General features: G+C 61.6%; 1 protein-coding gene across 4 annotated transcripts in view; it reads left to right on the forward strand.

Moving 5' to 3' along the window:
- Positions 1–919: 919 nt before the first annotated feature.
- SEMA4B (semaphorin 4B) overlaps positions 920–26,702 on the forward strand; it is a 32,422-nt gene continuing 6,639 nt past the window's right edge. Inside the window, exons 1-6 of one of the 4 annotated variants that reach the window (XM_002721507.5) lie at positions 920–1,057; positions 10,722–10,977; positions 23,787–23,950; positions 24,103–24,165; positions 25,329–25,427; positions 26,567–26,678. In XM_002721507.5, coding sequence (XP_002721553.3) covers positions 10,836–10,977; positions 23,787–23,950; positions 24,103–24,165; positions 25,329–25,427; positions 26,567–26,678 — 580 coding nt within the window. In that variant the 5' untranslated portion in view covers positions 920–1,057; positions 10,722–10,835. Of the gene's footprint in view, positions 1,058–3,289; positions 3,312–10,721; positions 10,978–22,053; positions 22,184–23,475; positions 23,649–23,786; positions 23,951–24,102; positions 24,166–25,328; positions 25,428–26,566; positions 26,679–26,702 lie in introns of those variants that run through there. The other 3 variants (XM_070054550.1, XM_051834303.2, XM_070054549.1) reach the window with 3 other exon arrangements.

Raw genomic sequence — 26,702 nt, forward strand, 5'->3', positions numbered from 1 at the left:
CGCTAACTTTAAAATGCTTGTGGGAACACTGAATGAAGAGAGAAGTTTATTTTGTCCCAAAACAATGCTGAAATCCGCAAGTAGTTTTGACACACAAGGCATTTTCCATGAACTCCCTGAAGATCCCACGTGGACAGATTTCAAAATGTGTTTGCACCAAAACAAGCTGATCTCAACTCAGTTTGTGCACGCAGCTCTCGCAGCCCGCAGGCCAAATAACTACCTTTTGCTTTCGCTGGAGGCGCTGCCCCACCCTCTCCCGGGTCGGGCAGCTCCGCCCAGGGTGATGGCAGAGGGACAGCTGTGCACCAGGGCGCAGCGTGGCCCAGGAAGAGGCTGGCATTTGGCTCTGGGTCCCGGGATCAGCCGGCTCTGGCCAGCTGGGCCACTTACAGGCCGGGAACTGGCTGTTTCAGGAACCGCCCTGAAAGTTCTGTCACTTTCCTGGAAGACACAGAAGAAGCAGGCCTCAAGCACGCAGTGGCCAAGGTCACTCGATAAACGCGTGGTCCCTCACCCCTCCCACCGGCCTTTCCTGTCCCTTCCGCTGGCCCCGTGCAGGTGAAGGGCCAACCGGGAGCCCAAGGTCGGGGGACGTGGGTGGCTCTGGCCATTATCCAGGGCACACCCTGCGCCAGGTGTGTGCCTCCAACGCAGCCCCGGGGGGGTCCCTACGCGTGCGGCGCCCACTTTGCGGACTCATAGAGCCCGAGGAGCTCGGCCCCAGGACACACAGCCAGTTGGTGGAGTCCAGCTCCAGAGAGGCCGGGGTCGGGGAGGCCGGCCCGAGGGCAGCCTGGGGTCCGCCTGGGGTCCGCCAGGGCCCGGGCCCGCGGGCAACGGGAGCCCAGGAGGGCGCCTCGGGACAGTTCCCGTAAACACGCGCGGGGCGGGGCGAGGGGGCGGAGCTTGGCCGCGGCCCAGCATTTCCGGGGAGGCCGCGCGGACCCACAGCGCTCGCCGGACACCGCGGGTCCTCGGGGACGGCGTGGGGGCTGTGTGGCGGCGGGACCGACGCTTGGGTACCTCAGGACCACGCGGTCGCGACCCGCGCCAGGTAGGCTTGGGGACGGCTGGCTGGGGGTCGCGGTCCAGGGTGCCCCGACCAGGCCGAGGCCGCCCAGCAGCCAGTCCCTCATCCAGGAGGGCGCCACCTGCACGCTCTGATGGGCACCGGCGCCCGCCACTGGGGGCGCCTGTTGCCATGGCAGCCGGGAGGTGGGGCCCGCGTTGCTATGGCCACCGGGGGCTTACGCCGACTCTCTCGCGCCCAGCCCGGCTCCTAAACCTGCGACGCTCGTCCCGGCCCGGGGGCGGCGGGAGGCGGTCGGATTTCTGAGAAGGCCTGGCCGTGGGCATAACCCCCGTGTCACCGCGGACCCAGGGCCCTGGAATGGGGCTGTGGGGCAGCCTCTGCCGAGCCACGGTGCTCTGGGGAGCCCTGGGTCACCTGCAGTCGGTGGCCAGACCTTACCTGCAATGGGAGGTTGCCAACTGCGTGAAGATTCGCGGGATTCTTGGAAGGGCCCCATGCCACTAAGGCCTGAAATGAGTACAATGAAAAGACAGAAAAGCTGTTTTCCCCATGGATCCATAGATACGGGGCACCCCCTCCCCTCCAGCACACAGATCTAGGGTTCTGGGTTTAATGTGGTATCTGACAAGATTGCCCAAAATCAGCCCCCAAGAGCCAGGCTTCTGGCCTCCGAAACCCTGTCTCTTAGCCAGAGAGCTGCTGGGACTGGAGCTGAATGAGCAACCAAACGTTTTGGGTGGGTGAAGCAGGGAGGTGGGCCCTGTGTCTCCCCACCCAGGTGGGGTCTCTAATGTTGCACAGGACAGGAGGATGGAGGGGGAAAGGGATCCAGGAAGTACCACGTGAAGGAATCATTAAGAGGTGATTTGAGACTGTGTTCACGTTGTAAACCTTTACTGGATGCCTGCTTTTTGCAGGATCTGCCCTGGGGCAGGAGTTAGGCAGGCCCGGCCCCCTGCGGTCAGGGAGCTGGGGTGCACAGGAGTGAGGGGCATGTTTTGCTGCAACCTAAGGAGTGTCTGAATGGAAATCGGAGCCTCTGTGGAGGGACCCCAGAGGAGCCCCCTCCCCCCCAAGAAGCCAGCAGGGAACAGATTCTCGGCCCCACAGCCTGGGAGCGCTGCCGGGCTGACCCAGGGTTGGGGACAAAGGGCTGAGTGGTGAAGGCATCTGAAGAAATGTGGACCAGGGCAGGTGTCCCTGGGAAAGAGGCGCTGAAGGGATGCTGACGGCCTGTGAGCGCTGCAGAGGCAGCAGCCGCGTCTCTCCCTTTGGATTTCAGCAGCACTTAGCGGGCAGCAAGCACAGGAGAAGGTTTGTTGAGTGACTGACAGCAGGAAGGAAGGGAGGAGGGAGGGAGGGGCGACTGAAATTACTGGAAGGGGAGAACAGGTGGGGCCGGAGACCAGCCCTGGTTGCGTTTGTGACCACAAGGGGATTGCCTGTGTGGGCAGGTGGAGAGCTGGTCCTGGTCCTGATTTGGCCCTGCAGGGACAGTGGCAAGTCTCTGAACCTCTGTGTGTGTGCAGTGGGACCCTAGCTGCAGTCCCTGTTGTGAGAATTATATAAACCAGGTCGGCACCGTGGCTCAATAGGCTAATCCTTCTCCTGCAGCGCCGGCACCCCGGGTTCTAGTCCCAGTCGGGGCGCCGGAGTCTGTCCCGGTTGTCCCTCTTCCAGGCCAGCTCTCTGCTGTGGCCCGGGAGTGCAGTGGAGGATGGCCCAAGTGCTTGGGCCCTGCACCCACATGGGAGACCAGGAGAAGCACCTGGCTCCTGCCTTCGGATCAGCACGGTGCGCTGGCCGCGGCGGCCATTGGAGGGTGAACCAACGGCAAAGGAAGACCTTTCTCTCTGTCTCTCTCTCTCACTGTCCACTCTGCCTGTCAAAAATAAAAAAAAAAAAAAAAAAAAAAGTTCAGCGCCCTGCTGCCCTTAGGGTAAACGCCCGATTAATATTCGCCGTACAGTGTTGGCTATTTCCTGTCGAGTTGTTCTCTATTCTAAAAGGAGCTATGGTTTCCTTTAGAACGGAGGAAGGCAAATGTGGAAAGCCCCCTCCGTCTGCAGCCTGCACACACCTGAAAGCATGGTGCTTCCCCTTTTCTGTTGGGGGTGGATCTGGTGAGGGCTGCGGGTCCGCGCTCTCCGGGTCATTCTTGGGGCTTACAGCTCCCTGAAGCCCACCTGTGGCCGGAGTGGAAGGGGCCCTGGGAGGAGCAGGCTCAGGCTGTCCTTTCTAGGGGCCGGTGGAGACCACAGCTGGGAAACTGGAGGTAAGGCATGCGGCTGGGTGGGCCAGCCCCCTGAGAGGCCAGGCTGCTTGTTCGCAGGCCTGGGTACCTGGTGTGCGAGATCCCTGTGTAGGGCATGGGTTTCTGGAGCCACCCTCACATGAGTATTTTGCAAGTTTTATCTCCTGGTGCCATGCTCTAGTGTGGCAAGTGGGCACACCTCCCTAGGCGGGGCAGTCCTCGGAGTCTCCACCCTGGCCAGCAGGGAGATAATGTAATCTTGGGAGCCACAGGAGCCCACCTGTCCCTCGTGGGAAGGGAGGGGCCCAGGGGAGAGCCTCCGGCCTCTGGGCAGAAAAGAAGACCCTCTGAGGTCTTCTTTCTCTTCACAGGGAAGTGGCCAGTGGTCTGGGATTTGTGGGAGGAGGCAGACCCACTTCTTGGCATCTCAGGAACCAGGTTTTAGAGCCAAGGCCCTCTCCTCGCCCCTCACCCTTCTTGCTTGCTGTCCTCACCTGGCCTACAGCACCTGCCTCCCACCTGGGCACGACAGCAGCTGTGGTTTGAGAGCAGGCAAACAGGTCGATGAGCAGCCCATGTGCCTGTCCAGGGTGATGGGCACCAAGCATCAGCCAGGCTCTCCAGGGCCCAGGTGAGCGGGCCTGGAGGCCCAAGCAGACCGCACCTCCTGAACTCCCAGCTGGGGGGTAGGGGAGTGACAGTGGCAACTTCATGTTCTACCCTGTTGGGGCAGGGACAGGTTGAGCCTTGCTGGTTGCACCACAGCCCCTGTGGGGCGGAGGGGATCCCCTCCCAGGGAGTGGCCAGCTCAAGCCCCGACAGGCCCCGTGGGGGCGGTGCTGGGCGGCAGGCTCCTCACCACAGCTGGTGCACCGCAGCTGGGGCTGGGCCGGCCGGTTCCCTCTCCCTGGGATTGCAGCATCAGCAGCAGGTTTGCTGGAGGCAGCGGAGCCTGTGGGGAGAGCCCAGGAGGGGGTCTCGGGATGAGCATCTCAGATGGCTAACGGCTCTTGCGGCCCGGTGGGGGCCACTTCCAGATGGGAGAACCAGTGACAGCGCCTGTGTGGCTTTGTCCACCAGTGCTGCCGCATTTCTCCTCTGCACTGGTCCCAGATGGGGAAGCTGAGGGTCAGAGGGACCGTGGGGCTGGCTGGAGGGGCCCCCGCTGGCAGGCAGTGCTGCCCTGTGCTCCTGGTAGGTGAATGCATAGGGTCAACCCAGGGAACCCACCAAGTGCAGCCAGAAGAATAAGCACCCCGAGGTGGAGGGAGTAGAGTCTGGGGGACAGGGACAGGGCCACTTATTTGTGTGGATTGCAAAGCCTGGCTTAAAGCTGCCTGGGAGACTGGAAGGCAGGATTCGTGCAGACCCTGGGTATAGATGCCCTCAGCTGTAAAGGGCACCGCCCCCAAGGCAGCGCCCAGCCCCCAGGACCTGGCAGCCATTGGCTGATCTGAAAGCATAGGCAGGGTGTGCCAGCTGGTGTCGCTTCCTCATCAAAACGCATTGATGCTGCAGCTGAGCTGCCGCCCAGCCCCTGGGGAGGACACAGCAGCAGTGGCCCAGGCAGGGCAGGGCTTGGGGCTACGAGGGGGTGGTGGCAGGGGGCCAGGACCTGGGGAGCTGGGCCACGGCCAGTGTGTGTCTGCGAGGCCTTGCAGGGCAGTCAGCCAGCAGCACCCGGGAATGAGGAGGAGCTCCAGTGCCACCCCGGGAGGGGCGGGGGGATCTTTGAGCTCGGGCTCCGCTGGGCTTGGCAAGGAGACCCCTCCCCCGTGAGCAGCAGACAAAAGCAGCAGACAAAAGTGGGTTGCCCTCGGTGGGAATCAGAGCAGGCAGGCCTGGCTCAGGCGCCTCCGTCCGTGCCCAAGGCCGTGGCCTGGCTACCCTGGGCACAGGCTGGACCTTGGGGTGATTGACGAGTATTGCTCGCTGGATCGGCGGTTCCGCTGCACACCTGGCCCTTTGTAAGATCGAGGGGCAGGCGGGAGTGCCGGTGCTCCTACCCTCACTGTCTTCCTCTACTTCCTCCTCCTTGCCGGGCCCTTCTTATTTTTTTTTTTAACCTCCTCTCACGTGCTGCTCCAGGTGTGTTTTTTCTTCCTTCTGTGTTTTTCCATGATAACAGGTATAAGCTTAAGTACTGTGAAACACACAGCTCTTTAGTGTAGGTCCCCGTGTAGTTTAACGTTTGGATGCACTCGGAAAACCAACACCAAGGTCAAGATCCAGGATATCGCCCCCGCCCCGGAAGTGTCCCCCAGCCCACACGTGTGTGCACTGGACAGGCGTCGCGCCACGCTCCACGGAGCAGCTTGGTTGTGTTCCTGTGCACACGGGGCCTCTCATTCTGGTGCTTTTGTCCCTCTCCGTGTCTGTCCTGTGCGCGACAGAGACCCCCAGAGAGAGAGGAGGGCGAGGAAGGGGCTGAAGGGCAGGGGCAGGAGAGTGGCTGCAGAGGGGGGGCAGGGCCCCGGGAAGCATCGCTTTGCCTCTCCTTTCTGTACCCCCTTTCCAAGCTGCCCGCCAAACTCTGGGGAAAGCCCAACTGCTCTGGCCAGGAAAGGCTCGGCTACGTCCAAGAGTGGCTGCAGGGAGCAGGCGACACGCCGCTGACTTGGGAACCTCTCTACCCACAGGAAGCTGGCTCCCATGAGATTTTTCTCTGTCGGTGCTGTCCTGCATGTTCCAGGCTGGAGGGCACGTTAGCCTCCCCTCCCACCCCCCGCAAAAACAGTGCCACTGCCACAGCACTAGGCTGCTCAGTGGGGCACGGCTTGGCGGGCTCCCCATGCCACTGCTGGGGACCCTCTTTGTGTCAGCCGTGTGGCAGTCCCCCCCCCCGGAAGGCAGACAGAGGACCTGTCACTGCCCTCTGGGGCCTTGCTGCCCACGTGGCACAGGACGGACTGGGGAGGCTCCCTAGCAGCCGTGAGCAGGATGTAATTAACCCTGGCGCGAGCACAGCAGTCAGCAAGCCAGGTGTTGCCACAACACTCGGGCCAGGCAGGCTCGCCGCGGCTCCAGGAGGCATCGGAGACAAAGATTTGGGCCCTCAACAAACAGTAATTGAGCACGTGGCCACCTACCAGGTGCCATCCTCACTAAGCACAGGAGGTGGAAGGCAACGCTGCTGCCAGTGGCTTGCTTGCAGCTTTTCCCAGAATAATCTTGGGGATCATCGGATGGAGAAACGGACGGAACAGCACTGGGTGGGCACACAGCTCGCTGCTCAGCTACACGGGATGCTGGGCAGAGTTACCGAGGTCTCTGGTGCATGCCATTGTTTGGCTCTGCCTCCTCTCCCCTTTTCTCCCAGCTCGAGAACCCAAAGATTTTTTTTTTTTTTTTTTTTGACAGGCAGAGTGGACAGTGAGAGAGAGAGACAGAGAGAAAGGTCTTCCTTTGCCGTTGGTTCACCCTCCAATGGCCGCCGCGGCCGGCGCGCTGCGGCCAGCGCACCGCGCTGATCCGGTGGCAGGAGCCAGGAGCCAGGTGTTTTTTTCCTGGTCTCCCATGGGGTGCAGGGACCAAGCACCTGGGCCATCCTCCACTGCACTCCCTGGCCACAGCAGAGAGCTGGCCTGGAAGAGGGGCAACCGGGACAGAATCCGGCGCCCCGACCGGGACTAGAACCCGGTGTGCCGGCGCCGCTAGGCGGAGGATTAGCCTAGTGAGCCGCGGCGCCGGCCGAGAACCCAAAGATTTGTATAGAAACACTGTATAGAAACACACACACACACACACACACACACACACACATTCTTGCTGAGTCCTAAAAAGTAACCAGCAGACAACCTGACACTTCGCCTGTCAATGCCAGCAGGTGTCTCTGGGAGATAAGGACTTTGTCATACCTAAGAAATGCCATTATGATACCCAAGAAAAGGAGCGATCCAGCCCTAACGTCATCCAGTGCACAAACCCTATGAAAACGTTCCCGGCTGCTCTGGAGCTACTCCCTCCCAGCCTGCACGCACACATGCACATACACACGCACACGCACACGCATGCACGCACACACATACACACGCCAGTCAGGCTTCACACACCGCATTTGGCTTTGTGCCTCTTTAGTCTCCTAGGCTGAAACAGTGCCCCCGTCACTGCTGCCTTTCATCAGGCTGAGCTCTGCTGAAGCGCCCAGGCCGCCCGTGGGGAGGGCACCTGATACATCCTTGTTATTGGACACGGGTTGAACACTGCGGGCAAGAATGCAGCAAGGACCGGTGTGTGTCCTTCCTCCTCCATCGCATCCGGAGGTGGATTACGTCCGGCAGCGCCGTTACAGGCGGCCGCCACGTGCCCCAGCAGAGCCACATTGCCCGTTGGCTCATTAGCGAGTCACCTGCCAACAGATTCAGTTAGTAGTTTCCCACCAGTCTTCCACCGGTGGTCTGGTGTCCGTTGATGACCCTTGCTTGCATCAGTTTTCTAACCGTGTCATTTCCTCTACATTTCTCCTTTACGTTTGTTTTCTGTAAAGGCAAGTTTGCCTTCAGTTCCGCTGGGGACAAATGGACTGTCATTTAATTTGATGCATTTGAATCCATTACTTCATTATGCCTTTGATGCTTGGACTGGTCATCCAGCTGGCTCCTGGGCCCATTAGTCTTTGGTCAAAATTCTTTGCATTCTCGTCTAGCAAGATGTCCTGGGTTTACTTTATACTTTCCCTTTCATTCTCCAAGGAATTCTGGTTCCTTTTGTTGGCAAAACCTCTAACTCGGTACTCATCTGCCCACCCGGTATGTTTTTTAAGATTTATTTATTTTTTTCAAAGATATATTTATTTATTTGAGAGAGTTACACAAAGAGAGAAGGAGAGGCAGAGAGAGAGAGAGAGAGGTCTTCCATTGGCTGGTTCACTTCCCAGTTGGCCACAATGGCCCGAGCTGCGCCAATCGAAAGCCAGGAGCCAGGAGCTTCTTCCAGGTCTCCCACATGGGTGCAGGGGCCCAAGGACTTGGGCTGTCTTCCACTGCTTTCCCAGGCCATAGCAGAGAGCTGGGTAAAAGTGGAGCACTCAGGACTCAAACCAGTGCCCATGTGGGATGCTGGCACCCACTGCGCTGCAGCGCCGGCCCCAGAACCCAGTGTTTCTATCAGCAGCCTGAATAAGGGTATGCAGGATGCTTCCCGTGCACAGATTGTGCGTCATCTGACAAAACCGAGCAGGGGATGGAGGGCAACCATCAGCACTCAAAGTGCTCTCAGTAGGATGAAATCTGGGCCAGAACCAATCGATTTTTAGAGATCATTGTGCTTGGTTGAAAAAGTCAGTTGCAGCGTTTCAGGTCTGGGGGAGCTCTGGCTGTAAAGTGTCCGAGCCAGCAGCATCCTGTGACTCCGGCACCTTCATTCATTCATTCATTCACTTCTTCAGCAGGTACTGACTGAGGCTCTGCCCACCCCTGGCCGTCCTGGAGGCTTGGGACAGGTTCACAAAGCAAACTAGCCAACCCCCTGCCCACATTTGAGGAGGAAGGTTGGGGGCGGGCCCAGACAACAAGGAAGCACTGCCGTAAACAAAACCTGCTGTGTGTTTGCTTTGGGGGGGGGGGGGGAGACAAGATCCCTGGCCAGGGGACCCCGGGAGCAAAGATCTGAAGGAAGCCCCGGACTCAGTTTCTTGGCTGTCCGGTGGAAGAATGCTCTAAGCAGGGCCTCCGCACAAGAGCTCCTACTGTGTGCAAGCCCACCTGGATCCAGTCTGTAGTGGGAACCCTTGGTCTTAGCCTGGGCAGCCAGTGGTGGAGGGTGCGAGGGGGCCAGGGCCGGGGGGAGGATGATGGATGGGAGCCTTGCAGATGTGGCCAGTGAGGTCTGGGCCTTCCAGCTGGGTCACATGGGGACCTACCCGGGAGCTCTGAGCAGTCACCGCGGCTGCTGCCTTGAGCTGTGGGGGCCGGGCAGGAAGGGCTGCCCCCAGCCAGAAGGCCAGTTGGAGGTCCTCAGGGTGGCGCCAGCCCTGGCCAGGGGGTCAGAGTCAAGGCTGCTGGTGGGCCGAATGTGAGGAATGAGAGAAGACGGAACGGGCAAGGGGTTCAGCCGTAGTAACGGGATTCTCATCAAAGACAGGAGCACACCTCTGGGGAGGAGTTAGTTTGGGGCATGTCCAGTTCGGGATGCCTGTGGGACAGCCAGGTGGAAACGCTGAGGCCTTCTGGAGGTCAGGACAGAGGTGTGGGGGCCCGGGAGTCGCATCCGAGACCTGGGCAAGGTAGGACCTGGCGCTTGGCGTTGCCAGCCTGCACCATGGACACAACATAGGTGCAGGGGCACCTGGGCCCATGTGTGTGCAGACCCCCGGGGTGGCTCTGCGCAGGGCGAAGGGGGCTTTCCCTGCACTCGCACGAGTTCCTGCAGGGCGGCCCCCACGGCCACGGAGAGGACTGGCGGGGCGTTCACACTCCTTTTGACCATTTGCTGTCGCCCTGTGCACATTTTGGAAAAATGGAAACAGGTTTCCCAGAACGTACTCCTCTCCCTGTAGCCAGTACCCTTTGATGTTCTCTACCTTCTACTTCGGGGTCTTCCCCACCCCTCAGGGCAACAGGGAGTCACCGAATTGACTTCAGAACCCACCCGGATCCAGTCTGTAGTGGGAACCCTCGGTCTTAACTTAGCCAAGCTCCTGGGGGGGGTGCCCATCGGATTTTGTGGCCGCCTTTAAGGGGTCTTTCCCCCTGCTGGATCACGTGCACGTGTAGGGACAGTCTCTCTTCGGCTGTACCTTAAACCTCATGATTCCACTTAAGCTAAGCTCGCCCTCCTTCCTTCTCCGGGGGGCTTCGCGTGGGCAGAATGCCAAGCGCGGACAGAGGAGCCCGCCCCGGCTGGGTGGACTGACTCCCCCCACCTCCATCCTCTACCAGCGAGCCCCAGCCGGGTTCAAGCGTTCGCAGACAAGTGGGTTCCGGGAGCAAGGGGGCAGGGGACGTGCTAAGGGAGGGGCCGGGGTCTTCTCCTCCGGAAGCGTCCAGGAGAGAGGTGCACGCGGGTTCCCAAACCAGCGCCCCCACCCCCGCCCCCACAGAGATCTTCAGGCACCAGAAGGGCCCGAGCGGCGGTGGAGGGTTTGAGAGGTGGGCGAGGGACCGAGGGCCGGCTCGCTTGCGTCCCGGCGCCCCAGCGGCTGCGGAGGCCCTGGCTTCCCGGGCCTGGGCTCCTGTGGGCGCGCTGCGACCCAGAAGCAACCACCCGGCTCCCCTCCTGCTTCTAGCCCGGGAAGGGAGAAAGGCGGGCGAGCCGGGAGAGGCAGGCCTACCCGCCCCACTTCCTCCCCGGGACGCCCCCAGCAGCGAGGAGACCGAGGCTACGCGGCGGGGCGCAGCCGGGCTGGCTGGGGCCGGGGCCCCGGGGGGCGGGGCCTGGGCGGGCCCTGGTGCCCGGCTGGCCACGTGACGCGTTTCCCCCGCCCCCCGCCAGGTCTGGAGCGTAGGCCAGCGGAGCGACTCGGGGGCCGGTCCACGGGGCGGGGCAGCTCCTGGCGAGTCCACCGGAGCAACCTGAGCCGCGACCCGAGGACGCCGGCGCGCCGCCATGGGCCGAGGGATTCGGGCCGCCACCCCGCGGGACGCGCTGCTGGCCGGGCCGCTGCTGCTGCTCGTGCTACCGCTGCTGCTGCTGCTGCTGCTGCTGCCCCCGACGCGCGCGCTCAGCGCCCGGATCAGCCTGCCACTGGGTGAGTGCCGGGGGGCCGCGGGGGGCGTCGTGCGGCGGCGGCCGTGACAAAGGAGAGAGCCCGAGAGGGCGCGAGTGAGAGACGGGGGCTCCGGGCCCCTTCCTTGTGTTTTCTGTCTGGACTAGGAGGGGGCGTCACCGGCTCTGTCACCCCCCACCCTTCGGGGAGTGCGCTGTCGGTGGTGGCAGGGGCCCCCTGCTGTCCACCCGCCCATCTGCCTGTCCGTGATGCTGACCAGAGCTGGCCGCGGTGCCTCGCATCCCCCCCCCCCTCCCAGGGGCTTTGACTGCTGGGGTTCTGCCATTCCCAGCAAGCGTATCCCTGGCTGGCTAGTGCAACCGCTGACCCCCAAGGCCCTAGGAGCCTTGGGCATGGGGGGGCACCTCTGGGCTGCCCTAGGAGCAGTCCCTCCTGAGAGGTCCCTGGTGCGGACCTCCGCGGCCACTTCCTCCTCCAGCCCTCCCCACGTGCCCTTCTCCATCCCCTCTTGGGGCTCTCTGGCGCTGGATCCCAAGCCCTTGCCATCTGCTCCCCCACCGATCTTCCTCCCCTGCACAATGGGCACAGGCCGTCTCCGGAACGGCGTGGGACCAGGTGTAGACACAGACATAAGGCACATGGGTGCCCACGCTCTTTAACTTGTTGATTGTGTGAATTAAAGGAAAGCATTGTAAATTCGGGTTCCCTTCCCTGCAGCATGCCCACCCCTAAAAGCACCCTATACACACAAGGAAATAATAGAACCAGCACTTCAATGAAGGCAGAGCCCTAGTGGCCCTCTCTGAACCCTAGCAGGCGGCCTGGGTTCAAATCCTGCCTCGGCCGATTGGTTACCGTGTGACCTTGAGCAGGCAGCTTAACCTCTGTGGCCTTGATTTTCTCATCTGTACAATAGGGATAATAATAGGATTAATCGGTTCTCCTTTGGAAAGTCCTCAGGACAAGGCTTGGTCCTGAAACTGCTCAGTAGGTGTCAGCCAGCACTGTTGTTATGCATTGAGGTCTGACCGCTCCTGCTGGGGGAGGGGGGCAGGTGGGTTCAGGCCTGCTGCCTGCCACCTCTGACTCCCATTGCTCCTCGGCCCTCAGCTTTGGGAGAAGGGGAAAGGAGCTGGGACCAGACGCTGCGGGGCTAGCTCATACAGCCGTGGCCGATGCTGGGGCGCTGGAGCCGGAAGAGGCCCTGCGCGGGGTGGCCAGCAGGCAGACCCGAGGAACTGGAAGTGGCCAGGGCGCCTGGGTTCTGCTAACTCACGCAGCTGCACTTCCACAAACTTGTGACCGTTCTGGTCTCCGGGCTCGCTGGGCACGGCTGCCACAGACGGCTGTGCGTTCTGTGAACTGTACAAAGGTGCCCAGGGGAGGGTTTCAGGGTACCTGTCCGTATCCTGCTCTCCAAGCTGAGCATCCAAAGAAAACGACCCCTTCTGCTGTGTTCTTCGGGCTCAGTCTGTCCAGAGGGACCCCTTTTTCCAGCCCCCCAGCCCTGGGATGACTCAGCAGTGCCGGGACACACTTGGCTGAGCTGCCCCTACACCCTGGAGTGACACCCCCCCCCCACAGGCAGGCCCTTGCTAGCCTGGAGCCCCAGAGGGGAATGCCCTGGTGACTGCTGGGCAGGCCGTCCCTCTGAGCGACGCCTGTGGTGGCTTCCTGTGTCCTCCCTGGGGGCTCGTTAGATGTCCCTGGCAGTGGGCCCCAGGATGGTGACCATGGGATCCAGCCCCGGGCCCCAAGGCCCTTCCCTTACGTGCTTCCCAAGGCCTCAGGCCCAGAACTGAAGACTACACCTCTGTTTCCCACCACCCGGCCACCCCTGCTGAATCCCCACCTATGCCTCCTCCCACCCCAGGCCCCCACTTGCCTTGGGACAATGAGCTGTGTCTGCTTTAAAACAAAATCCCTTGGGGCAGGTGCTGTGCTGCAGTGGGATGAGCCGCTGCACAGGATGCCCACAGTTCGAGTCCCGGCTGCTCCACTTCACATCCAGCTCCCTGCTAATGCGCCTAGGAGGCAGCAGGCGATGGCCCGAGTACTTGGGTTCCTGCCACCCACATGAGAGACCCTGATGTAGTTCCTGGCTCCTGGCTCCATCATGGCCCAGCCCCAGGTGTTGCGGCCATCTGGGAAGTGAAGCAGTGGATGTTTTCTCTCTGCCTTTCAAATAAATAAAAATTTCTTAAAAAATAAAATTTCCTGAAGGGGAGCATGGAGTCGGCTCTGCATCTGGGGTCCTTCGTCCGAGACCCTCAATGCTTGTTGAGCAGCACGCTGCTGGGGCCCTGGGGGGCGGCACCTGTGGTCTCACCCAGTGGCAGGAGGGAGAGGAGTGGGGCCAGTGCTGGGGGCTCCAAGGTCAGCTGGCAGTCTCTGGAAAGAGAATCCTTCAGAGAGCATGTGAACTCGGGTTCTTTTGCCCTGCAGCCTGCGGTGGGGAGAGTCCCAGGAGCAGGGGGGAGGCTGAGCGGAGGCAGTGGCCCGGCGTGGGGGCCATGTGGGGAGAAACAAAACAAACCTGCTCCCCTGGCTCCCCGGAGTCTTCCCGGGGTCCCCTTATTTGGGCAATTACAGCGAGTCACTAATTTCCCCTGCCCTAGAAGTGCCTGGCTGGGCAGCTGTGCACACAGGATTTCTGAACCAGATTGGATAGAAATTCGTAGGCCTGCAAATTGCAGGCAACAAAACCCCATTGAGCAGAGAGAACGGGGCAGTTGGCAGGAACGGGCTGTTTGTCCTCTGACCCCGGAGCAGGCCCCAGGGGTCAAGGCTGCGCTGAGAGGGCCTCTGATGCTGGGCCTGCGCCTGCGAGTCTTTCCCTCCCTCGTTCCTGGCCTCCCACTCATGCAGTCCTTTGTTTTCAGCTCTGCCTTGTGGGCACACATCTCCCTCCCAGAGCCCGGGGGGGAGAGAGCGCTGGCTGCGGCAGCTCACTCAGCGGCCGCACGGCCTGTGGCAGGCGGGTTTTCACGGGCAGTAGCAGCACCTGTCTCCCCAGGTTCTGGGAGCACTGCAGGAAGTAATGTATGTAAAGTGTCTGGCACAGGGCCTGGCGCGTGCTGCGTCCCCGGCACAAGGCAGCAGCCTCTAGCCGCCTTGCTCAGCAGGGTTGTCTGCATCCCTTTGGCGTCCGAGGTCTGAGCACCGGCTGGATGCAGCTCCCTGCCAGGCCAGGGTTGCACCATGCACAGGGCCTGCAGGAATGCAGACCTCACCGTCTGCCCTGGTGTGGACAGCAGAGCAGGGGCCCTGGGCCCAGCTGACGGTCATCCCCAGGGGTTCTGCTTAACGGAGCCCACTTGCCAGGTGCACCCAGTCTGACCCTGTCCAAGTCCCCCTCTGCCCCAAGAACCTCTGCATGGGGTTGGCCTACAGCCTCCTTTCCTGGCCCTGGTTCTGCTTTGCCCACCTGAGCTGGTGAGAGCCAGAAAGCTCTCCGCAGTCCAGCTGTGGGCCACGTCTGGATATTCCCACATAGTCACCATCCTGGTCAGGGAGACAGAGGGCGACGCAGGGCCAGTGGAAGGCCGGAGCCAGTCAGGTTGTCACTTGCTGCTCCCTTTCCCCTTCTAAGGGCCACCCCTCCTCCAGGGCTGGTTCCGGGCTAGAGATGCCTTTGCTGTGGCTTTCCCTTGGGGTCGGGGGTGGGGGTGGGGGGACAGCAGAACGTAAGGCTGCATGGTCCGGGCCTGCCCTCGCACAGGTCAGCTCTGTGGGCAGCCTGCTCCCGTGGGCTTGTTCCAGCTGCACCTCCCCGACCCCGGAGTGCTGCCTGTGTCAGGGAAGGGGGTAGTCCGTAACAGACCCCCGCACCTGCTCTCCCCACGGCCACACCCCTTGCCCCTGTTCCTAGCTCTGGAGGGTCCCCCTGGTCACTCTTTTATTTTAAAGATTTATCTATTTATTTGAAAGAGTTACAGAAAGAGAGAGAGGCTTCCATCTGCTAGTTTACTCCCCAGATGGCTGCAGCAGCTGGCTGCACCGCGTGGGAGACCCTGGCCCAGCCCTGACTGCGGTAGACATCTGGGGCCTGAACCAGCGGATGGGACATCTCTGTCTTTCCAATAGTGAAAGCACGCCTACCGCATGCAGCCACCAGCGTGCTGTGGAGGGGTGCCGTTGCCGGGACCCTGCCACTCAGCAGCTCCGTGTGTGGGCGAGGAGAGTCGGCACCAGCCCTCAGGCTGTGGCCTCTAACTCAGGAACTGCGTCCTTGCCGCGTGAACAGCTGCCTCTCGCCTCGCGGGCAAACCTTGCCACCGCAGCAGGGTGGCAGCTCAGCCCTCGGATAGTGATGGGTTACGCGTTTCCCTCTGCTGCAGGAGCCCATTGAGGTCACTTCCCGGACAGGGCACAGCTTCCAGCTGAGGCCCCCCCTTACGGTGGCAGAGCCAGAGCACCTGGGGCTCTGGCCAGAGTCAGCCTGGAGGGAGGTTTTGTTTGGTCTCTGCGTGTTTTGAATGACTTGCTGCTATTTAAAATTTAGGAAATTTTATGTAAAAATGCGAGGCGTCCAGCTTTCCTGAGCCCCTGGCCAGCCTGGGCCCCCATCCCATAGAGCAGCCAGTGGCTGGGGCTGTTCAGTGGCCGCCCTTTGGCGTGGCTGCTCCCTCCCCTGCCCATGGCCCAGGCTGCTGCGTGTTGACCCCGGGGTGACGTGTTGACTCCAGAGGGCGTGTGTGCAAGGTCAAGAGCAGGATGGGGCGGAGGGCCGGCGAGGGCAGGGCCGGTCTGGAGTGTTGGCACCACACGCTGCCTTCCTCTGACCCTCAATCCCAGCAGTCCCCAAGGCCGGCTCTCAGGAGGCAGGGCCGGAGTCACACATCTGGTCAGGGTGAAGTCAGGATTCACACCCAGGTCTTGGGAACACCTGTGGCTTGCCCCATGTCTCCTATGGCCCTTGCAACTGTCACACTGTGTCTGTGGACTCTGGGAGTGCAGGGCTGAGTGACCAGTGCTTTGCGGGGTGGGGGTGGGGTAGTCAGAGCTCAGACATACGTGAACATGGTGCTTTGGACACCTGCACTGTCCCCTTTGCCTCATTTATTTTCATCTACTTGAAAGGCAGAGAGAGAGCAAGCTATCAGCCACCCGCTGGTTCACTCCCCAAATGCCCACAACAGATAGGGCTGGGAAAGCTGGGAGCCCAGCCATGCAGGTCTCGCAGGGGGTGGCAGAGAACCGAGCACTTGGGCCATCAGTATGCTACCTCCCAGGGTGCACGTTAGGAAACTGGATAGGGAGCGAAGCCATGGGGACTGCAGCTGGGACTCCGACGTGGAGCCCGGGCATCCCCGGCAGAGGCTTCCCCGCGGCACCCACACCGCGCTGTCCCCCCTGAAGCTGGGCCCTTCCCTGGAGCAGAGCACTTTCGTTCATTCAGTCAACAAACGTTTGCTAAACAGCTTGGACCTCCCCTGACCAGGTGATGCAGATACGTGGTCCTGGACTTGATAGAAGAGGCAGGCACAGGAAGCCCATCCTGTCGCTCCCCCTCTTCGTGGAGGAACGACACAGGACCCTGCGCTGTTCTTTCGTCTGCTCGGCCCTCCCCGGGTTTGCTGCTGGTTCTTCCCGGGTTGGCTACCGACCCTTCCACCTCCGTGGAAGGGCGGTTCCCCCTGGCCACTTTCCCCACTTCCGCGGGGGAGCGGCACACCGCCGGCCAGCTCTCTTGGGGGCTGCACAGGTGTTCCTTCAGATAGATGTTCCCCTTAGATGTTCCTGGTGCATGTTGTCTATCTCCTCCTTTATAGTCCTTCTGCCAATCCCAACTCTGCTACCCACACGCCGAGTACGCTGCTCTCCTCCAATCAGGAGCAGGTCCTACAGTTTATTGGTTGAACTGGAGGCAGCTGTGTAGAAGCTGTTTGCTCCTCTCCCAGCGCCATATTGTGGGAGAGCAGATGTATAGAATAAGTCTTAATTCCAGTAACAGTATAGTCCGAGTTGCTCCCAGTTGCTCCCCACACATCCTTGTCACCAGACCGGCTCACCAGTGCCCTGCAGGGGGTGTGAGCAGGAAGCAAGGGTCCCAGAGAAGGACCCTTGCCCAGTTGGCCATTCTGGAAGGCCTCCTGGGGGAGGCGGGACTGAGCTGGGGCTCCCAGGATACGTGTGAGTCAGCCGAGAGGAAGGGTCTTGCGGGCAGTGCGACTGTCCCAGCCAAGACTGGAGGTGCGCAGTGGGCCCTGAGGTGCGGGGATGTTGGGGTGAGGGTTTTGTACTGGACCAACACAGTTCCTAAGAGCCACTGGCCACAGCTGATGGAGCCCTGCTGGCAGCTGCTACAGCGACCTGGCTACTCAGGGCTGTGCTCGCGGGGCAGCGAGGGCAAGGATCTGAAGACCACCGCAGAGGGAAACGGGCAGGAGCTGCTGGTAGATGTGGGGGGGGTCCCTGGGTGAGGGGGAGGGTGGGAGACCAGAGTGACGCCCAGGCGAGTAGTGCCACGGAGATACCAGGCCCCAGACCCCGGAAGGCCCTGCCGGAGGTGGTGGTGAGAGATGCCGCCAAGGGGATTGGAGTGTGATGTGCTGGAGGAAGAGCTGAGCTTGGCCGCAGACATTGAAGCTGCCCACACCCGTGTCCCCGTGCTCCTGGGCCTGGATGTGTGGCCGGGGGGCATGGGCCAGGGCCAGAGACGATCCCAGAGAGCAAGAACCCCCAACAGCAGAGGCTGCGGGGCTGGGACGCCGCAGGTCTCAGAAGGAGCCCCGGGAGGGGATGCGATGTGACCTCTAAGACACAGACACCAGGGCCAGGCAGGGAGGTGGACCCTGCCGTCTCACTGCCCTGAGGGCTGGGCGGGGCGGGGCAGAGAGGGCTCGGGCAGCTGCTGGGTTCAGGAGTTGGTCCAGAGTGGACAGTGGAGAAGGTGCTTCTGGGAGAGCTGGTGACATGGGATATGGCCTCCGAGGAGCCCGGGCTGGGGGGGGGGGGGGTCTGTGTTATTTGTGCCTGGGAGCCCCAGTGTCCTCAGAATGTGGACACATCCTTGAGGGGAGGAGGCAGACCCCAGGGCAGAGGCCACAGGAGAGGGGGCAGACCTGTGGGACGGGCAGGCAGGCGGCCCGGCTCGTTTGGTGCAGGTCCCACCGTAGGGCTGGCCACTTGGGCCTTCGAAGGCCAGGGCTCCGGGCCTGCTCTCTCGAGGCCCTGGCAGTGGGCAGTCGGGGGCGGCACCGACCCTGTGAGGCTGGGCCCCCTGCCCTTCTTGCCTTGTTTGCAGCCTCCGCCTCCTGGAGGGTTTTTGCCGGCCCGCCCTGGCCTTGGTGAGGGCAGAGAGTGGCCAGGTGCAGGAAGGAAGGGTGGCCAGGCTGCCCAGTCAGCAGTACTGCCCCTGCTGCCACAGGCGGGTCCAAGGGTCTGGTGACTCGGCGTGACGTCGCGTGGAGGAAGCGCCAGCCCTTTCCCTATTCTCCCTGCATAGGGAGGCTGCTCCTCTCCAGCCCAGTCCTGCTGGGGCCTGCGGAGGGCAGGGTGTTAAGAGCAGGTCAGCGTCTCAGAGCAGTGCCCTGAGCCACACAGGAGCGTGCGGTGGGGCGCGGCTCTGAGTCACCACGCTCTCTGGCTCTCTGGCTGGCTGGCCCAGGGTGGGGACTGCCCAGGGTGGGATGGAGCTGAGCCCTGTTCCCGTCTCACCTCACAGCACCCAGCTTCCGGCTGAGTCATGGGGAAGGGGAGAAACTCCTGATGGGGCTGGGGTCTGAGTGGTTCCCACATCACTTCCTGGCTTGGGTGGGGAGCCGGGCCCTGCAGGTGGCTCTGAGGTGCCCAACCCAGAGTGCCCTTCCCAGCAGGCCTGGTGCCGGGCAGCCCCTGCTGGCCCCCTTCCTGCCTTCTTAGAGTGTGGTCTGCCCAGAGGGGATGCTGGCCCTGGGGGGATGGGGTGCTTTGGTCTTGGCTAAGGGAGACCCCAGGGGGCAGATGGACATGGGAGCAATGCCTGGAGCCCAGGAGCCCCAGCGAGCCGCACTGTCTGGAGCTTGGGCCCCGGTGGAGAGCCACAGAGAGCTGGGACTGCCCCAAGGGGTTCCCCTCCACAGAGTGCCTGGGAACGGGGCACAGGCACAGACAAGCCCTGCGGAACAGTGCACACACTTGCGCACACACGCACGCATGGGCACGGGCACGGGCAAGCTCAGGCAGGGCAGTGCACAGATGTCTGTGTGGTCACCCCGGAGGTGACCCCAGGCCCCTGGGCACCGAGACACAACACCCAGCCCGCAGCACACATATCCGCTCGTCTGAGCCGGGGCCTGGGCAGACCTGGGTTCCCGGCGCCCAGGCCAAGGCGTTCAACCCCACAGGGAAAGAGCCAGGCTCTCCAGGCGGCCCTGCCGGTGTGGCGGCTCTCGCCGGGCTGGATTTTCCTGCAGGGCTTTTGGATTTTGTTTCTGAGGCACTTGGGGGTTGGTCACGCGCCAGCCCCCGTGCCAGCGTGGGGAGGACGTGTGCGCTGGTGCTCGAGGCAGGCACCCTCTAACTGCAGGTTATTATGTGTTGTGTTGTTTACGTGCGCAGTCTCGTTTCTCCTAACCACCTGTGAGGCGAAGCGCTATGATTGTCCCCACTCTACAGATAAGGAAAGCGAGGCTGTGAGAGGCCAAGTGGCGTGGGCTGTGGCACACAGCTGGAGGGTGGCTGCTTTCCTCACCTCTGTCTTGTTGGGACTCGCAGGTGGGGAAGCCAGCCCCACTGACCAGTCCCAGTGAAGTCCACAGGTCCCCAGGGGGTCCTGGGGACCAAGGCCCTTGGTAGACCATGGCTTTGAACCTGAGCCTCAGGGCAGAGGGATGGGCAAGCGTGGAGGGGAACCTCTCCTCCCCTCCGACAAAGTAGGACTGCCTGGTGGGGGGGGCCCTGCACCTACTTCTGCAAGGCACGTCCCGCGTCTGTGCCTTCGCCGCATCCCGCAGTGGATCCCACCTCGGCTGTAGCAGTAGGCCAACCAGGGCCCGACAGGCGCCCGGCTGTGCTGGCTTCCACACCCTCTCCCAGGCCTGCCACCCAGGCCTTATCTCCGACTGCTGGCATTGCTGTGTCTGGGCAGAGGCCAAGGGCGGCCTCCCGCACAGACACTCGGGGCCCGCCCAGGTAGAAGTGCCCCTCCTGTGCAGGCAGATAAGCGCTGGGCCGACCCTGGGCTCACGCTGCTTTGGGACCTGTGCGCATGTCCCTGTGGTGCCTCTGCAGCAGGGCCTCCCCGATGCCACGCAGAGGGTCAGTCGCCTGTCTTGGAACCCCCGGAAGCCACACTGGAGGCTCAGGTTCTGGGGGCGGGCCCAGGGTCAGAGGTTACCTGTTCCAGGTGACTTCATCCCCCACCCCCACCCTCTGAGCTCTGGGGAGCGACATGGGGTTTGGGAAGGGGGCCTCCTGGGCTGCCCCCACGCGAGCTCCTTTTCTGCTGTGAGGCTTTGCATAAATTGCTTAAGTTCTCTGAGTTGCTTTTTGGTTTTAAATAACTATTTTTTGAAATAGTTTAGTTATTTATTTGAGACGTAGAATTACAGACACAGAGAGGGAGAGGCAGAGAGAGGAGATCTTCCTTCTGCTGCTTCACTCCCCAAATGGCCGCAGCTGGGTCAGTCCAAAGCCAGGAGCCTGGAGCTTCTTCCAAGTCTCCACATGGGTGCAGGGGCCCAAGCACTTGGGCCATCTTCTACTGCTCTCCCAGGCCGTAGCAGAGAGCTGGATCGGAAGTGGAGCAGCTGGGACTCAAACCAGTAAGATCTCCCATTCACTGGTTTATTCCCCAGACGCCCACAGCTGGGTGCCCACAACTTCTGAGTCGGCCAGACAGAAGTCAGGACCCAAGAGCTCCACCCAGGTCTCCCACAGCGGCGGCAGGGACCCAAGTACTTGAGTCATCACGGCTGCCTCCAAGGGTGCACATTGGCAGGGAGCTGGCACCAGGAGCAGAGCCGGGGCTTGAACCCTGGCATGGTGATGTGGATTGTTAGTGTCCCAGAGCACCCTGACTGCTAGGCCCCAAAACTGCCCCCTAGTGAGCTTTGATGAGCTCACTCGCAGACGGGGAATAAGAGATGGGTCTCTCCAGCGGGAGCACCTGGGAGCAGAGCCCGAGTCAGGCCGCTCACTCCGAAGGGCTCATCAGCTGACAGTGTAGGTTCAGGCGCTGTGCTTGGGTGCTGGGCCGCCGCATGCCGGGAGCAGCAGGGGAGGGGTGTCGGTGCTGGAACTTGGCCTCAGCCTCCCGGTGCTCAGAGCTGATGGGAAGTGGTGAGGGCTCGGGAAGCCAAGGCCGGAGCCCCAGCGCCTAGAGTGATTCTGGGCTCAGTAGTTGAAAGAGAGGCCTGCAGTGCTGGCATCTCATGTGGGCACTGGTTCGAGTCCCGGCTGTTCCACTTCCAAACCATCTCCCTGCTAATGCGCCTGGGAAAGCAGCAGAAGATGGCCCAAGTGCCTGGGCCCCTGCAACCACGTGGGAGACCCAGAAGAAGCTCCTGGCTCCTGGCCCAGCCCTGGCTGTGAGGGCATTTAGGGAGTGACCACTCAATGGAAGATCTCTCTCTTTCTGTGTAACTCTGCCTTTCAAATAAATAAAATAAATTTTAGAAAAGAGAGGCCCTTGCTGTTTCACAGCGAGGTCTTTAACCACAGTGCCCCACGTGGCTTCAGGACCAGTGTCTGTGGGCAGGATTTCCTATGGAACGCTTAGGCGAGCCTCACTTTTTTTTTTTTTTTTGGAAGATTGATTGATTTATTTATTTGAAAAAGTTACAGAAAGAGAGAGAGAGAGATCCTACCATCTGCTGGTTCGCTCCCCAGATGGCTGCAACAGCCAAGACTGGGCCAGGCCCAAGCCAGGCCCAAGCACTTGGGCCATCTTCTGCTGCTTTCCCCAGATACATCAGCCGGGAGCTGCATCAGAAGTGGAGCAGCCGGGACAGAAACCGGTGCCCCTGTGGGCTGCCGGGTCAGAGGGCGGCTTTACCCACCACTCCACAGCGCCACACACATCCCTGACAAAGTCCTGTGCTGGCCCATGGGGGTGCCTTCTGCCCTTACCAGGAGAGGTTCCGAGGAGAGGCCTGGGCTCCGTCCTCCTCTGCCCTCTGCCCACCAGGAGGCTCAGCCACGTGCAGGCCAGCCCTGGGATCTGTGCGGAGCCCTCGTGGCCTGCTTCCTCTCCTTCCTGGTTCCGACGTCGTCCTCGGCTCTCTCTCCTCCTGATTCTCATGTGCGTATCTCACTGCTCTCTCTTCTGTGTGTCCCCTTGCCCTTTGAGGGTACCTAGGACGTCGGGGCTGACGCTGTGTGCACGGCCATCTTGCCGGCTCATTGCCCTTCTTCCTCTGCTGCCCGCGGCTGTGTTTGCTTGGCCATGACCCACTGGTCACTTACGGGTCACTAAGGACAGGCCTGGGGCTGCTCGGTGGGGGCTGCTTCTGGCTTGTTTTTTTTCTTCCTGCTCTTAGCTGCTTAGAATTTTTAAAATAATTTCTCTCCAATCCCATTAGTCTTTTTCAAGGCATAACCAGGCCCCTGGTGGGTAGGTGGGTGGGACGGTTTCTTTTTCTTAAAGATTTATTTATTTGAAAGTTAGAGTTACACAGAGAGAGCAGAGGCAGAGAGGTCTTCCATCCGATGGTTCACTCCCCAGTTGGCCACAACGGCCAGAGCTGCGCCAATCAGAAGCCAGGGGCCAGGAGCTTCCTCCAGGTCTCCCACGCAGGTGCAGGGGTCCAGGGACGTGGGCCATCTTCTACTGCATTCCCAGGCCACAGCAGAGAGCTGGGTTGGAACCGGCGTCCGTATGGGATGCCAGCACCACAGGCGGAGGCTTAAGCTACTACAGCATGGGCCCCACCTTTGCAGTTTTAAACGGTGTTAAATAGTACACCTTGGGGCTGGCGCTGTGGCACAGCGGGTTAAAGCCCTGGCCTGAAGCGCTGGCATCCCATATGTGTGCCGGTTCAAGTCCTGGCTGCTCCTCTTCCAATCTAGCAATCTGCTATGTAGAAGATGGCCCAAGTGCTTGGGCCCCTGCACCCGCGTGGGAGACCCGGAAGAAGCTCCTGGCTCCTGGCTTCAGATCAGCCTAGCTCTGGCCGTTGCCATCATTTGGGGAATGAAACAGCGGAATGGAAGATCTCTCTCTCTCTCTCTGGCTCTACCTGTCTCTGTAACTCTTTCAAATAAATAAATAATTATTTAAAAAAAATAGTACACCTTAGCCTCCGGTGGGTGGGCCTTTGCCCAAGGGTGCCGGTCTCCACTCTGTGCAGTGACACCCCTGCCCACCACCGGGCGCCCTGGGTTTCTGTCATGGGTCCCCGTGTCCACGGTTGAGGCTGGGACATTCCAGAAGTCTTCTGTGAGTGACGGGGCCCGGTCGCCGCGGGGCCAGCGCGGGCTGTGTTTGCTTTTCTTCTGTCCCGGTCTGATCCCCCCGCAGGGAGAGGGCTCCGTGGGTTTTCCTTTCGTGGATCCCATCGTGTGCTCAGAAACCACGACTTTTTACGTTTTCAGGCTTTTCTCGTCTGGCTTTGCCTGTTCCTCTGGGATGTTCGACGCGACTCACCAGCTCCGTAGCATCCCCGGGAAGCGGCATCGGCACTGGTTCTCACCCGGCGCCCCACGGATGGACTGCTGTTGTTTGTGGTTGCTCACGACTGCAAACGGCTGCCCATCCGGGGTCTGCGGTTGGTTCCCACGGAATGTTCTGGAATGTCTGGAGGAATAGGGCGCCCTCTGCCTACCTACCTTCTGTCAAGCTGGCCCCTCCTGGAGGTTGGTGCGAGGGGCCCGCCCAGGTGACGGCCGTCTTCCTCCCTCCCCAGGCTCGGAAAAGCGGCCGGTGCTCCGATTTGAAGCTGAGGACGTGTCCAACTACACGGCCCTTCTGCTGAGCCAGGACGGGAGGACCCTGTACGTGGGGGCCCGGGAGGCCCTCTTTGCCCTCAGTAGCAGCCTCAGCTTCCTGCCCGGCGGGGAGTACCAGCAGGTGAGAGGGGTGGCCTGGGGCTGGCCCGGCTGGGCGGAGGGAGGATGGCCCGGAAGCGTGGCCTTCTGGGTCCGAGGAGGACGCTGAAGGGAGAGGGGAGACTCGGCACATCGTCCATTCCGCGTGCCCCTGACCTCCCCGTCTGTCCCCAGCTGCCGTGGAGGGCAGATGCGGAGAGGAAGCAGCAGTGCAGCTTCAAGGGCAAGGACCCACAGGTGAGCCGGCACCTGGAGGCGGCCTGGGCGGAGGTGGGAGCGGCTACAGCCAGGCCTGGTGCAAGGGGGCAGGCCTCTGCCCGAGGGCCACGCCTGGGTTTGCACCCAGCCCTGGGTGTATTGTCTCCATGACCTTGGACGGGAAGATTCATCTGTCTGAGCCCTGCTGGGCCCCCTGTGAGATGGGGCTGCTGGCGCCTGTCCCCCTGGGCTTGCTGTGAGCCTCGGGTGGGCCAGAGGCAGAAGGCACCCAGTGTCAGCTTCCAGCCTGAGCAGGGATTGGGTGGGGTCGGGGCTGTGCAGGTTCGACAGGTGCCGGTTTGGTTTGGACCAAACCCGACGACTCACCGTTCCCATGCCAACAGACTCTTACCAGGCACTTGGTCTGTGCTCGTGTGCCTGCACGCACTGGGGATGCACCTGCGGGTGTGTGTGTGTGTGTGTGTGTGTGTGAGAGAGAGAGAGAAATCTGTTTCGAGGGCAACCAGGTTATATCATCACCAAAGGGCCACCAGAGCCCAGGTTAGGTGAGGGAGTGGACTGGGTGGACCTGGGGGAGGAGCGGCACTCTGGCCTAAACCTTGAGAGATGCTGGGGAACCCGCGCAGGGCTGAGCAGTGGTGCGGCCGCCCTGGGTTCAAAGGTCACGTGGCAGAGAGGCCTCAGTGGGCAGGGGCTTTGAGGGAGGCCGGAGCAGGGCGGGAGATGACCGTGGCTGCCGTTGGAGCAGCCAGCCTGTAGAGTGTGGGGCCTTAGCTCCTGGACAGGTGGGGCAGCCTGCAGAGGGGTTGTATTAGGGGTGGTAGGAGGCCCAGTCAGCTCCAAGCCTGGAGCTGCGTGGGACAGGGTGGGACAAGACCGTGGGGCTCCAGCTCCTGGCCCAGGGCCTTCCGCACCAGGGTGTTGGAGGGAAGCTGGGGGTTTTCACAGGGCCTCTGAAGAGGACCCTCAGCCAGAGGAGCAGGATTCTGCCGCCCCATGGAAGGCAGACCTGCATGTGTCCCCCTGGCTGACCAGGCCCTGCCAATGCTCTGTGGCCTTCCTGGGGCCTCTGGTTCCCAGACCACGGCCTGGCTGGGAGCTGGTGGAGAGGGCTGGGCAGCGCCCCCTGGTGGTTGGCCTGGGCTGGAGCCTGACCCTGAATACCTCACCCCTCCCTCCAGCGTGACTGCCAAAACTATGTCAAGATCCTCCTGCCACTCAACAGCAGCCACCTGTTCGCCTGCGGCACGGCCGCCTTCAGCCCCCTGTGCACCTACATCGTGAGTGCCCCTCAGGCCTGGGCCCACCCCTCCTCCTGCCCCAGGGAGCTGTTCCCTAACACCAGGTGGGGTATGGCGGGGTGGGCGTGGGGGCAGTAGCAGGGGGACCTGAGGCTCCCAAGGTGGTGCCCAGCCCCAGTAGCCCAGGTCCATTTATTTGAAATGCAGAGTTACAGGGTAGGGGGAGAGACAGAGAGAAGTCTTCCATCCACTGGTTCACTTCCTAAATGTCTGCAGCGGCGGGCCTAGGCCAGGCCAAAGCCAAGAACTGGCAGCTTCTTCCCAGTCTCCCACACGGGTTCAGGGAACCAAGCATGTGGACCACCTTCTGCTGCTTTCCCAGGCCACCAGCAGGGAGCAGGATAGGAAGTGGAGCAGCTGGGACTTGAACTGGTGCCCATATGGGATGCCCGCTCTGCAGGCTGAGGCTTAACCATTTCCGCTGGCCTTGTGCTATTTTTTTATTCTCTCTCTCTCTCTCTCTCTCTCTCTCTCTCTCTCTCTTCCTCCCTCCTTTCCTCTTGAAAGGCAGAGAGAGAGATCATCCATCTGCTAGTTTAATGCCTGCAACAGCCAGGGACTCCATCCAGATCTCCCGTGTGGGTGGCAGGGGCCCAAGCCTTGAGCCACCGTCCACTGCCTCCCAGGACTGAAAGCAGAGTAGCCGGTTCTCCAGCCAGGCCCTGCGATATGGGATGTAGGCAACAGTGGCTTAGCCCGCTGTGCCGCAGCACCCACCCCAGGGTGCCGTTTAACCACGCACACGATGGGATGATGAGGGGGTCAGGGTGGCAGGTGGATCCATCACTGCGTGTCGTTCTCGACCGTGCCCCCACTCATAGCACACACGTGCCCCCCCGGAACCCCTGCCTCCCGCACCCTAGCAGGCCCCAGCCTTGGGGTCGGACACTTGGGCTTGAATCCTTTTGCTGTCCTGGTTCACACTGCTTTGCGAGCCTCGTCTGCTCCCTGCACAGGGTGCTTACCCCTTCTGCTCACCAGGACCAGGAGACAGCCGGGCAGTGCCCTGGGGGCCCAGCGTGGGGACAGCCCTGACACCTGCCGCAGAGCTGCCTGCTCTGGCACCCCCTCCCTTCCTCGGCTCACCCTGAGCCCCCCACCCCGTCTGTCCCCTGCAGAACGTGAGGAATTTCACTCTGGCGCGGGACCAAGCCGGGAACGTTCTTCTGGAAGATGGCAAGGGCCGCTGTCCCTTTGACCCCAACTTCAAGTCCACAGCCCTGGTGGTTGGTGAGTGTTGGGGGCAGGGCAGGC

This window comes from Oryctolagus cuniculus, chromosome 12 (genome assembly GCF_964237555.1).
Source record: "Oryctolagus cuniculus chromosome 12, mOryCun1.1, whole genome shotgun sequence".
NCBI lineage: Eukaryota > Metazoa > Chordata > Mammalia > Lagomorpha > Leporidae > Oryctolagus > Oryctolagus cuniculus.